The sequence below is a fragment of the Colossoma macropomum genome, unplaced genomic scaffold (assembly GCF_904425465.1).
Source record: "Colossoma macropomum unplaced genomic scaffold, Colossoma_macropomum, whole genome shotgun sequence".
NCBI lineage: Eukaryota > Metazoa > Chordata > Actinopteri > Characiformes > Serrasalmidae > Colossoma > Colossoma macropomum.
In genome coordinates this window covers 16,487,549-16,501,623 of record NW_023494787.1, presented here as the reverse complement: position 1 = coordinate 16,501,623, position 14,075 = coordinate 16,487,549, and the positions used below count along the sequence as shown (strand labels likewise).

Sequence of the window (14,075 nt, the reverse complement as noted above, 5' to 3'; positions counted from 1 at the left end):
GATGAGCAAAAATTATTATTATTATTTGGTTTTTATTGAAAATGTATTGTGCGATAACCACAGTACAAATAACATGAAATGTGTGTATCATTACACCCCTACCACACATGCACTCTCATACACAAACACACAGACAAATACCAAATTATATGCAAATTTGAGCCCACTTTCTTTTTTTCCTCATCATTGCTGCTTTCCTCTTCCACAGAAATTCTTCCAGATAGTCAGCTTAATGTTGGACATGGAAAACCTTGAGAAATGGGAAGATGCTCACCAGGTAACGTCCAACTCCTTATTGAACCTTTTAGACACCCACACATGTATCTATCTCATAAGCACACTCCATCACTCCTGTTGGACATTACTTTTATAGTGTTCCTTAATTTCCTCTTGACAGTGGATGGTTATTGGAGTCACTGCTACTGTCAAAGTGCAGATTAATAATTGGGCTAATTAAGCTAACATCTAATACACAGAGCCTGAGTGCTGCGTGGGATATGCAGATTCGAGTCTGCCACACTAGCTAAGGCAGATCCATTAGGCCAAGCTTGTGTTTGGGTTACTGTCTGGCCTTCTAAGAATGAAGCATGAGCTTCAGATTCAATTAGGCTTAATTGTACATCAGGTGTTGAAACTGTGGCCATGAAAAGACGTGACTTTCACACTCAGAGAGAGCTTTGTGACTGTACTTGAGCTGACCATCCATTTGTATGTAATCAGTGTCAGCACATCTGAGACCTCAGAGAAGAATAAGAACAAGGTGCTAACAAGAATAGGTTGCCTTTTCACCTACACTGCTGTAACAAACTATATATATATAGACATTAATAGAAATTAGAAAATAAAAAACTGCAGAAAAAATACAGAAAAAGCAATGCAGCATTTTTAAAGAACAGTTCTAAAGATGTTTAGATGTTGTAAGAGATGTTTAGGTGCTGATACATGCTGCTTTAGTTATGTCAAATACACTACTGATTTTTATTTTGTCATTATTCCAGTTATCAATAGCTCTTGAAATAGCTCTTGAAAAGCCTTCAGCGCAATATTGCAATGTTGAAATATTACTACAATATAAATTGTAGTAATATTTCAACATTGCAATATTGCACTGAAGGCTTTTCAAGAGCTGTATTAAAAAAAGAACTGTCACTCTGAAGGCCAGTTGGATTCCCTGCTTCACTTTATTTCATTGTTGGTGACTTACATGCTATTATTCATCTTTGCTGTCCAGTATCTGGTCCACATGCTATCTAAGTGGCACACACTCTGGTACTCCAAATCCAAAAGTGTTTGAATAGCTCTTGAATTATGACGGGGTTATCCACACAAACCAAACCAAGCCTTTGTTTGCAGAACCCACTGATACAAAACAGAGAGACACTTTGAGGAACAATGGCCCAGTTTTAAATTTCTAGTTTTTAGCCTAACCTACTTATCCACAGTTTTTAAACACTGTGTCCACACACTGACTACTTTATTAGACATGTCTATGTTTATACACCTTGTAGATGTAAAGTCAGAGACAGTAGCTCATCTGTTGCTGCACAGTTCGTGTTGGTCGTCCTCTAGTCTTTAATTAGTGGTCACAGGTCGCTGCCCATAGGTTGCTGTGGGCTGGTTGTTTTTGGTTGGTGGACTCTTCTCAGTCAAGCAGAGACACGGAGGTGTTTAAAAACTCCAGCAGCACTGCTGTGCCTGATCCACTCAGATCAGACAAACACACACTAACACACCACCAGTGAGTCTAGCTGATTAAATGAACAGTGAGCATAGATACAAGTGTAGAATAATGAAGTGACCAGTTGATGTACATGAAACGAGGGAACTCTTCACATATGTAAGCATTCCATTCATTGCTTTGGCAACAGTTGTCAATTACAACTCATGCCAGTAAAGCAAGGTGAATTAGAGAGAGAGAGAGAGAGAGAGAGAGAGAAAGAAAGAAGGAAAGAAAGAAAAGAAGGAGAGACAAAAAAGACAAAAAAGAGAAAGTCATAGTGAGAGAGAGAAAGAAAGAATGAAACAAATGAAGGAAAGAAAAAGAAGGAGAGAGAAGAAAGAGGTAAATGGAGAGAGATAGAGAGAAAGAGCAAGAGGGGGGGGACAAGATAGATATGAAGAATGTGGCAAAGTGAAAGAGGCTGAGAATAGATAAGTAGACAGGGGAGAGAGAGAGAAAGAGTCAGACAGAGAGAGGGAACAAGACAGAGAATGGGTTGGAACAAGATATAGAGAGGTAAAAAAGAGACAAACAGAAAGAGAGGCCAAGAAGAGATAGCTAGATACAGAGAGAGAGAGAGAGAGAGAAAGTAACAGACAGAGAGGATGAGAGCGATACAGAGAGAAAATGAGAGGACGTCGAATAAAACAGTATGGGTGAGAAATCATCATGCTATTTGCACAGTCAGAGAGGGAATGTTGGCTCTAGTCACGGTTTTTGTTGAAATATACACTATATGGACAAAAGTATTGGGACACCTACACATCATACCTATAGGAGCTTTTATGACATCCCATTCTAAATCCATAGGCATTAATATGGAGTTGGTCACTCCTATATATATTCCACTTTTCTGAGAAGCTTTCTACAAGATTTTGAAGTGTGTCTGTGGCAGTTTTTGCTCATTCATCCAGAAGAGCATTTGTGAGGTCAGACACTGATGTTGGACGAGAGGGCCTGGCTCTCAATCTCCATTCTAATTCATCTCAAAGATGAACTAGAATGGAGATGAAATAATGGGGTTGAGGTCAGGGCTCTGTGCAGGCAAGTCAAGTTCTTCCCCAGCCATGCTTGTATGGACCTTGCTTCCCGCACTGGGACTCAGTCATGCTGGAACAGAAAAGGGTCTTCTCCAAACTACAAAGTTGGAAGCATACAATTGTCCAAAATGTCTTGGTCTGCTGAAGCGTTAAGATCTCCCTTCACTGGAACTAAGGGGCCTAGGCCAGCCCCGTAGCATTATCCCTCCTCTACCAAACTTTACAGTTGGCACAATGCAGTAAGGCAGGTAACATTCTCCTGGCATTCGCCAAACCCAGACTCGTCCATCAGACTGCCAGATAGAGAAGCATGATTCATCGCTCCACATGATGAAGCTCCTGATGCACAGTTCTTTGCGCATCAGTAGGAAGTTTGGAACTCTTTAGTGAGTGATTCAACAGAGGATAGACTCAGAGTTTGCATGGTCTACTGCTTCATGGCTAAGCTGTTATTAGGAGCAATTCATTTCACAATAAAAGCACTTACAGTTGACAGGGACAGATCTAGTAGGAGAGAAATTTCACAGACTGACTTAGTCACTGAGCTCTTCAGTATGAACCATTCTACTGTCGTGTGTGTCTATGGAGATCGCAAAGCTATGTGCTTAATTTTATCCACCTGTTAGCAATGAGAAATCTCAAAATTAGGAGGTGTGTCCCAATATTTTTGTCTATATAATGCATAAGAGCTGTGTGTGGTGAAGAGTGTGAGGGTAACCGTGATGTGCTAATGCTATTTTTATTCAGAGTGAGTGTGTTAATGCTGCCATGGTTCACTGATTCTAATGACATAATGTTTTCATCATTATTACACACTCATAAAATAACACCTGTTCCCTCGCAGTCATGAACACAGACTCCACCTTAAACAGTGTGTGTGTGTGGGTATGTGTGTGTGTGTGTGTGTATGTTGTCATTTTTTGTGTGTATATGTTTGAACAATGCAATTGAGTCAACAGCAGTGCCCTTCAGTAATGTTGCGTTTCCACACCATCTGGACATTTCCTAACTGGACTAACAATGTGACCTACTAAGACTAGAGCAGATGCCCCACGGGCAACAATGTGTATGCAAATAAGCCAAGAAAAGAAAAGAGCTTTCATTATTTTTTTTTTAATTTTTACACCACAAAATTTGCTTGCTGTTGTCCCCTAAAAAGAAACCCATTGATGTCCATACAGCTGTATACAAAAGTTTGCACACCCTGAGTGTGCAACACATCCTTTACAGAGAACACACTTAATTTGTAGAGCACAATTTCATATTCGGATAGAAACATATTAGGAATATATATTCCAAAACTGTAATTATGCATTAAAATGTGCAGAGCTGTGTCCTCTTTAGAGAATGTTATTAAGGGTGCTCAAAATTTTACATACAACCGTATCTAAAGATTTAAATGTTCTGTGGTCTACGTGTTGCTTGATCACAAATCTGAAAAAACTCTTCACATCTATCAAAAAATATGGCTGAAAAGTGAGATTTTATTAATTCATTTATCTTAATAAATCTGCACAATTAAATAACTAAGACATTAACAAAGTCATTCAGAGTTGTTTGATGTTAAATATTGTATTATAGAGAAACTTGCACAGTCAGTATTGTTTACAGTAGTGGTGAGAGTAACTAAATGTCTGATTTAGTACCTCTAAAGCTATATCACGAAAGTTATTACACATTGTCTGATGCCTGAGACACGTTCTGTGATTGTGTTGAGATAAATGATCAATATTGTGTATAAAAACTCAGACGACACATGTAGGTTTACTACATGCTTTGGATAGTAAACATAATGGCTATAATGGCATCATACACATTGCGATCCATGGTTCCTATCACCACCACTGTAAAGAAATCAGAGTCTGTAAGTTTCTCTACAGAACGTTTCACATCAGACCACTCTGAATGACTTTGTTTACATCTCAGCCATTGATTACTTGCTGGACATGAATCGGTTAAAAAGACATCAATAAAAAAAACAGAAAAGATACAGAGAAAGAGAAATAGCTCTGTGTTGACAATTTATTCTTACACAGTTAGTAAAGACTCGCTCATGGTGCCAGGAACAGAGCAAACAGCCGACAAAGCCCCAATATTACACACGTCAAAGAGCTCCAAAACTAAAGTAAATGAGATCTGTTCCCTGCAGGAGAGCAGAAAACAAGCCCCGATTCAGAATATAAGGAAGTGTGTTAGTGCTTCAGTTATTCATTACAAACAAACAGAGCAGGCAATCTACTCCATTTCTTATTTGGCTCCATATAAACCACCATCTGCTGCATATTAAATTGGATTTAATTGGTGCAAAAAAAAAAAAGTTGGGCCAGAAAAAAGGTAACAAATGCTGCTGTTGTTGCACTCTGTCCCCTCCCCTCACAGACACACACGTGTGCCCTATAGCAGAGCAGCGAGACACTCGCTCAGACATTCATAAATTCCTTCATTTGCACACATGCGGAGAAAAGGCGAAATTCCAATTAGATTGAAGAATGGACTCCTTAGCCTCATGAACATCATCAAGAAATGTGGCTGTGACACGCTTCCCCCTCAGAACAAAGGCTGTGAGAATTAAAACCTCACAACAATCTATAAAGACGGCGTTGTAAAGATCAAGCGTGGGAGCGCTGGAGAATGGCTCACGCTGAATGTTTCTCTCTGTTTTCTATAAGCCGCGTCTCTGAGTCATGGGCACGTACCAGCTCCGCTAAGTAGCGTGCATTGATATTAAAGTCATGGTGCTGTTTCAAAGAACTGATGGTTTTAATATGGTTTTAATATGTGACTGAGGTTTAGTATTTAGAATTTCTATGTGTCTGCTTGAGAGGTTGTAGGTGTTGGCCTTCACCAGAGCCTTAGAGTGACGGGAAAAACACAGGAATTTATTTTCCTTCGTGATATCGTTATTGTGATAAAAGTTGGCATAATACATTTTTGGAGTATTTCTAGAGGACTGAATGACTTCATTTATCATTACAAATGTAATTCACAGATTTATACTTCGCCCACAAATGTGTTCTTCGGTAGCGACAAGCTTTACGCCAGTGGTCTCCAGCCCTGGTCCTGGAGAGGTTCCTTCCTGAAGATTGTAGTTCCAACTTGTATCCAGTAAGCTGCCCCGCTACTTACTTACCCCCTAATACATCTAATCCAGCCAATCGGTGGCAAGGAGGAGGTTGATTAGCTGGAGCTGGTGTGGCAAATTATGGTTGGAACTATGCTCTGCAGGATCAGAGTGGAAGACCACTGCTTTACACATTGGCAGAATTCCTATTTGACCTGATGCATTTAGGGTGGAGTTAAATTTGCTACATAACATTGAGTTTCCAGTTTAAAATTCTGTGCTGCCAAGCTGGACAATGTTTCTGTAGATAATCAAAACTGGGCAGGCAACAATTTTGTGACAATGCGTTTGCTTGATTACAAACAAAAAATCCATGTTCCCAAGCGGTGCAACAGTCTAAGCATTGGCCCTGTCGTCAGGGGAGTTTGTGAGCTTGATCCCCAACAATAGCCATCTATGGCCACAAGCCCAAGAGAGCATAATAGACCTCGCACTCTCTGGGTTGGAAGGATGGCCCTCCCTCTTCCACCTTCACTTACTATGATGTTAGCCATTGTGGGCATCTCTTAGCTGAAGTGACAGAATTGGCAGGTACTGTTCTCCTCCAAGCATGTTGAACACAATGCAGAACCAACAACAAAAAATGTGGTGGTGTTTCATGTCTCTCAGAAGAGGCACATACTAGCCTTCATCTTCTAGCTTGGTAGCATCATGTGATGGGAGAGAACTTGATGTCTAAATTCTAAAAATTCTGTCCAGCTTTGCACGAGTTACTGTGAAAGAACGTTCTTGTGGGAGTGTTGATAGATCATGTATTACAGACAGTCTATAAACAACAACCAATTTATAGTGACTGTATGAACAGCATACTAAGTTAGTCATTTGCTCATTTTTACCGTTTGTTCATTTTATTTCTTCTATTGCTTCTTAAATGGTCTGGTTTTCCTCAGGTCTCTCCAGGTGCAGTGCTGCTAATGCGAGTCGTAGAAGACTTCATCCATCACATCGGGGAGGCTCAGAAGCCTTTCCAGAGTTTTCTGGTCGTCACCACTAACCTCAGTGAGTGCTGTTAGAAATCAAAAACGTGCTAGAAATGAAGATGGAGATGAGAGTTGGACTGAATTGAGACTTCTTATTTTATGTCTGAAAGATGTTCATGTTGTATCAGAGGAACTTTGATCCTGTTAATGTTCACTATCAACTAGCTATCTGACTTTATAGCTGCATCTCTCTCTCTTTCTCTCTCTCTCTCTCTCTCTCTCTCTCTCTCACGCACAGATAATGATTCAAATCCAAAATGGCATAATTTGCATGAATTGCGGTTAACTGCTTCAACTGCCTATTTTTCTGTTATTAATCTCAATACCTATTAACTACTTTAAATTATTAACTACTATGAAACAAACAATACAATAAATAAGCAGTACAATGAATCAGTACACTAAAAACATATATAGTGTAGATTTACTACACTACTTACTATTTTACTATCATGCAAAAGGTATATTTAGATGATTAATTTAATATTTCCAGATTTTTATGACCAAGAAGCAGAAAAAAAATAGAAAGAAAAATTAGAAAGAAAGAAAGTTTTTCCAAATCAGTGAATGGAATGCTTAATAATGCTTGTAATAATAATAATGGTGAAAAAGTCTGTATACCTAGTGCTCACATAGCCTCACATGCACATTATTTTCAGTACTTACTCAGTATGATGCTAGTACAATTCAAAAACAATTTCAAATAATTTTTAGAGTGCCACTAAAAATATGGAAGCGTTCAAACATGCATTGTAGAACACTTTAAAATGTTTTTTATCATGATATATGTCAATGAGAAGGGGCTATATTATGATTATTACCATCTTTATTAGATGAATAATTTCTACTATACATTAGCTGTTTTTCTGGTAACACTTTATTTTGATGGTCCTTTTTAGATGAAAAAAACACTCAATGGACTCTCAGTAACATGTCAAAAACATATGAGGGTTAGGATTAGGGCCAGGGTGAGGGTTAGGTGTTGGGTAAGTTTGGGTAAGGTTAGGTTTTGCGCGATGAAAGTAACATATTAACAACACATCTACTTAATGTAAGTAATGTATCAACAGAACATCTACAAGATATTTACTTCAGTGTATTCAGATACTTCACTACTGATAATTCACTGATATGATGTTGATGTGTTACTGATACTCTGTTAAGAGTTTATTAATTATCCACAAAGGACCACTCAAATAATATGTTACCATTATTCTTAGTAAATAATGGTTATATCTGGAATTGCTACAAATAGATATAGAGCATTTTGTAATGAAAATGATGAGCAGAGCTGTAGGTGATTTCACACCTTTTGGAAAGCTCCACAATATTGAGAATGAGGTTATAATAAAATTAGCATCCAGAATGCCTCATATTTCAAAAAGGGATGATTGCATCTTGAGGCAGGTATGAAAAAAAAATGGACTGTAAATATTTACCGTATATTATTTATCACTGAATATCTTTTTGCTGGTCCCAAAAAAGGAAACATTGAGAAAACCATCTACAGATACTCTTAATAAGATAACTCTTAATAAGATAAGTTACAGTCTCAATCACTGTAGAAATCATTAATGGATACAATGACAGTAATTATTGATATGACAAGTCCAGGTTATGTATAGGTCACTTAGTTATGTTTCTCTTTCTCTGTATCAGTTATCACTATCCAGCGTGAGCCGGTGTCGGCCGTCTCCAGCGACATCAACTTCCCTATGAAGGGAAGGCGGGGGATGAAGGACTGGGCGCGGTCGGCGGAGGACAAACTCTTCATCCCCAAGGAGATCTTCACTCTGTCCTCTGATGGTGAGTGGGGGGATATCTGGCCTTTCTGTTTGCCAGAGTGGTGCAGTATATCATTTCTACCTACTGCAGTCTGCAGAAAAATGGATGCAGTGTGGACAAACAGTGCTAAACACTGACCGGGCCTCAAACGGCAGGTATCAGAAACATGTTCCACACTTACTCTCCTTTCAGCTGGTTTGATCTGAGCGAGGCATCAGCTCCATAGGTGTAATCCTTGTTGGAGTTATTACTCAGCTCCTCTTCCTCTGTTCCATCCATTTTGGCTTCTCCACATTTCTCTTTCGCTCTCTCCATCTGTCCGTCGGCCTATCTCTAGCTCACAATCTCTCTTTCTCTAGTTTCTCACCGTCTCTCTCTTCAAGCTGCGAGCACCTCAATCACCCCGAGGTCTGAGGAGGAAAATCGATTGTGTTTTGGAGAACGAGGGCACAGGAGAAAAGAGAGATGGAGTGCGGGAGTTTGAGAGAGAGAGGAAGGAGGGGGGGCGGGGGGGTGAAAAGGAGCCTGGGGTTCAGATGATGGGGAAGATGCTCAGTCCTTCAGGTCCTGGAGGAGGAAATTAAGGCAGAAGAGGTTGCACATACTGCCAGAGAGAAAGATAAGACCCAGTTAGAGCGAGGGGCGTTTGAAGAGGCAGACTGAAGGCTAAAGAGAAGCCCAGATGACACGGAGAGAAAAACAGACGGAGATAGAGGAAATGGTTACTATTCCAGTCCGCCGTCTCAGTCGCAGACAGCTCCTCCCACTCCAGACTGAACCATTACATCCAGCCGCCCTGACAGATAATAAGAAACCGGCTCCTTGTGTAAACACACTCTTCCCCACCCCCTGCTGCGGGCGATAAGATACCCCCTTGTCCGACACTTTGTTGATGCTCTGTGTATTCTGTAGGACAGCAGAGAACTTTGTCTGAGCAGCCTCTTCTTGTCGACGCTGGCTTTGTTAAAGTGAAGGCAGTGAAAATGAAAGGAGTGGATTGGTGAGTCTCCATTCAGGACTTGTCAAGACCTGGACTGCGATTGTTATCTTTTAATGTGGTCGGGTTAACAAGCAGCCAAACTTGTGTTCCAAATGATTGGCGTTTGATTGACTCTGGCCTTGCTGTACCCTCAGAGAGCCTTCACTGTTGTCTAAGGTTCTTCTGTAGAATGCCTTGCTCCCTTTTTGTTAGTTGAGAGAAACACCTCTGTTCACTCACCATGGCCTCTGAGTGTTAAAAGCAACGACTCAGACAAACAACACGAATAGCACGAAAGCCATTGCTCTTTAATATTGAATCACTTGGCCCTCAGCTCGCTGATTACTTGTATTTGTTTTTTTAATAGTCCTGCTGTGCTGAGACAACACTGCAGTTCAATCAGTGCTCCTATTTGGTTCTGTCAGCATGTGTGGTGTTTTTTTTCTCATGTTTGATTCAGACTCAATAATTACAAATGAGAATTTCATAGTCTTATTGTAGGGACAACAACCGCTGTGAGATTTATGCAATTTTTCCACAAAATTAAAATGGAACGTTGAGTGGACTGACCGTTTTAGTGCAGTCCACTGAAAGATGTCTCAGAACGTATCTTTATTTCTACTAGTGACACGATCAAATTTACTGTGATTACAGTCAACATGAATTGGACGTTTTTCTTCCATACTGTGACATGTTTCTGAGTAAATCAAAGTATGAGGTGAGTGTTTCCGCTTGATGATGGGTTGGTTTGGTCGGAGGGGGTGACGGTAAGAAACCGATATCGTGCTAATGTTATTTTTCCCTGCCTGCTGGTACATGGTAATGTAATCAAAACTTTTTTAGGGGGGTCAAACGATTGTGGAAGAACAAAAATGTTGTCTTTTAAATTGTGCTAACTAAGACCACACATATGAACTAACATGGAAAAAGTACATTTTGACTTTGACCTTAAAATCTTATTAGGCAGTTGATTTGTTTATGATAAACAGAGTACATTGAACTGCTATGCCACTTATCATTTCTTCAATCAAGGTAGTGTTAATCACAACATGTCATTGATGTTTCTTATATGTGGAAAGCCCACACCCAACAATGTATGTCATGAAAATGAAACGTTTTGAAACTGGTTTATTTTGCATTTTGCAGTGAAACCCTTCATATACTGAATGCATTAACTTACCAGTGTATGCATAAACCTGAACACACTGATTATCACTGTTGTCGGAACAAAACCTCGTATCTCCAAAATGATAACTTTACAGGAGAAGGAAAAAACATACTTTACTTTTAATGTAAGCCAATGAAACTAGACTTTTTTCCAAGTAATTCTGGACCAGTTCTTTTGGTCCTTTCATCGTGAAATTTGCACACAATGTGAAGGGCAACAGGCATTTTCAAATTGTGTTAAAAACTGAGAAACAACAAAAATGGAGATACGGTTCTCTTCCAACAACAGCAATAGACTTCGGTTTCTGACAGCAGTAATATACTAGTTTCTATTTGACCCCAAGCTGTAGTGTAGGATACTGTTACACTTCATCTGTAATGCAGCATACTAACCACTAATAGTACCATAGGGCCCTAAGCTCTGCGGTCCCCCTCCAAGTCCGACTTTAGTGACGTCAACAGACGTATAGGGATGTATAGTGTCCTCAGTTGCACTCGGTCTGCCTAACTATACCTACCTTGTGTTTACACTTATTGTCCATTTTATCAGCTCCATTTACCATATAGGTGAACTTTGTTGTTAAAGAATGACAGTAACATGCTACAGTCCATCTGTTTCTCAGCATACTTTGGTAACTTCCCTTTCACCCTGTTCTTCAATGGTCAGGACCCCTACAGGACCATCACAGAGCTGGTATTGTTTGAGTGTTGGATCATTCTCAGCACAGCAGTGACACTGACGTGGTGGTGGCGTGTTAGTGCATGTCGCACTGGTATGGGTGGATCAGACACAGCTGCCTGAGTTTTGTTCTTTGCCATGTTTGCCAAAAATGATGACTTGGAGGAGGACTGCCGGGCTTTGGGCACCATTTAGGACCTCATGACAATATTACTGGACTGTATGTTGCATTAAAGACAAAAGAGGTTCCAGTAAAGAAATCTTGGCAATAGTCTGGGTCGAAAGGTAGTTGCAGCTTTACATAGGCTTCAACAAAGGACGCACTAAGGCTGCATATAAGGTGTCAGCACACTTTTGAACACTAGAAGAACAAATGGACATCCTATGGCCCCACGTTCCTCATGGGTATGCACAAATAAGGACCACAAGACTACATGTGTGCCAGCTGGGACAGCGCCATGGTTAAATGGCTGTTGTGCCTCCTCTATTCCTCCATCCTTCTCTTATCTAGTTCACCGCCACCCCATTTGTGCCATCTATACCACTTCCTTCCGTCCAGTGTGATTGCATTTACCTAAAGACACAGCTCCAGCTGAGAGCCCAGCACGGCTGCAGAGAAGAAGGGACTGGCGGGAGAAAAAGCAGGGATGAGGAAGAAAGGCATGTGGAGAGAAAACAGCCCCATGCAAGCGAACAAAGATGTGAAGAGGTGCATGAGGAAGAAAGTGTGTCCTGTGATGGAGAGAACAAAACAAAAAAGATGGAAGAAGTACAGAAGTGAGTGATGTAGGCAGAGAGTTGAAAAGAGGTAGGGACAGAGGGGTGTGTGGGGAGGGGTGGACAGACGGCTAGAGATTCAGACGGCTGGGTCACTTCACTCTCTCCGCCTCACTTCGAAATGTCACTCTTTGTCCAGACTGACTCAAAGTCCTTCTGTCAGACGACTTTTTAAGGCCTGCTCTGCTGTACTTTACGTGTTGCTCTTTGTCCGTCTGTATTAAAACCAGATGAAGGAACCTGAATGTCAACCTGAGTCTTAAAAAGCTGACACAGTTGCTGCTGTGATGATTTTTTTGTTGGATAACCAGGGATGTGTGCAGTGTTCAAATTGTAAATAAAAAAATCAAGGAAGCTAGTGAGTTCAAATGACCCAGAGGGGTGGGAGACAGGTGAAGTAGGACATCTTAAAGGGCCAATTTAATGGAAATTTTTTAAATTAATTGATAAAGTTTCATTCACTTCCCAGCCTGTACAGTCCATATGTGAACACTGAGCTGCAAAAACAGCCTGTTTTGAAGTTGTGGTTTTTTTGTGATGTCACACAAACTAACACATTTACATATATATATACACACACTTGTCCAGCCTACAGCAGTTTAGCCCTGTCCATTTATGCTGAAGTTATAAGGATCTTTCACTGCTTTATGAATGAAGCACAAGACACGGCAGCCAATCACAACAGAGCTGGCCTTCCCTGAGGTCCACTTATAATTTTTTTTTTTTAGTTTATGCACCAGAAACAGACACAATTCATTTTTACATGGCCATTTTCCAACCTCTCCTTATCCCTTAGAATTAAACAGGCTGTTTTTGTTACTGTGCCTTTAAGAATGATGTATGTAAATGATTGCTGTTCTGATTGGCTACCTTATATTATGCCCCATTCAAAAAGCAGGACGGGTTGGAACTCTTAATAACTTCTATGTGAATGTGCAGGGCTAAACTGCTGTAGGCCAAATAAGTGGTTATGTGCAAATGACAGATTTTTTTTTTCACATATATGGACTGTATGGACTGAGGAGTGACTACATTTTGAAACTAACAATGTTTACATAGAAAATCAAGCTCTTTTCTTTAAACATACATCGAGCAAAATTTAGTTTTCCACAACATGGGCCCTTTTAAGGGGCAGTTACAAAGGCAACCTGTTTAATTTAAGAGTAGTTGAAAAGGAGTCATATAAAAATGAATTCTGAATATTTTTAATGCCTAAAAAACAAGGAAAAATATAAAATGTTGTCCCTGTCAGTGTGCATTGTGACATTCTTCCAAAGGGGATATAAAGAGGAAATAATGGTTTTACAAGAGGGATAATTTTTGTTGTTTTTCTTTTGACTGTGGGGGCGGCATCCCCTCGTATCCGCTTTCAAATCAGTGGAATTGGATGTGTGTATGTGCTCGGATGGGTGAGTCTGTTAAAGTAATCTAACTTTAGGTGCTACTTTGTATGCTACTTGGTTGTGTTTCAGCAAGCACTTTGCATAATGCTCTGTGACTTACAGTAATGGGCCTTTTGGTAGTCTGCTGAGCTGCTTTTAACGCTGTCCATGTTGCTCATGTCCCATTTGCAGAATCAGATGAGGCGTCTTACTTTGTCATCGGAGCGATCCTGTACCGCACCCTTGGCTTCATCCTGCCAGCACCCAAGTAAGTCTCCCTGATTACAAAAGCAAGCTTAAGAATAGAGGAGAGCCAGTGATAACTCTGGCTTATCTGCACTACAAAACAGCTTAGCGTCTAAGATGTCTGTTTTAAGGTCCTAACCTGTTGACCTATAAGGCTTATACACAAGGCCTCCTGCAGTGCCCTAGTGCTAGTTTCAGA

The 14,075-nt window shown here is 40.2% G+C and overlaps 1 protein-coding gene across 1 annotated transcript in view; it reads left to right on the top strand.

Annotated features, from left to right (window-relative positions):
- adgrb2 (adhesion G protein-coupled receptor B2) overlaps nucleotides 1–14,075 on the top strand; it is a 433,057-nt gene that overhangs the window by 254,202 nt on the left and 164,780 nt on the right. Inside the window, exons 11-14 of the mRNA XM_036566254.1 lie at nucleotides 209–277; nucleotides 6,772–6,880; nucleotides 8,521–8,667; nucleotides 13,823–13,898. Coding sequence (XP_036422147.1) covers nucleotides 209–277; nucleotides 6,772–6,880; nucleotides 8,521–8,667; nucleotides 13,823–13,898 — 401 coding nt within the window. The remainder of the gene's footprint in view (nucleotides 1–208; nucleotides 278–6,771; nucleotides 6,881–8,520; nucleotides 8,668–13,822; nucleotides 13,899–14,075) is intronic.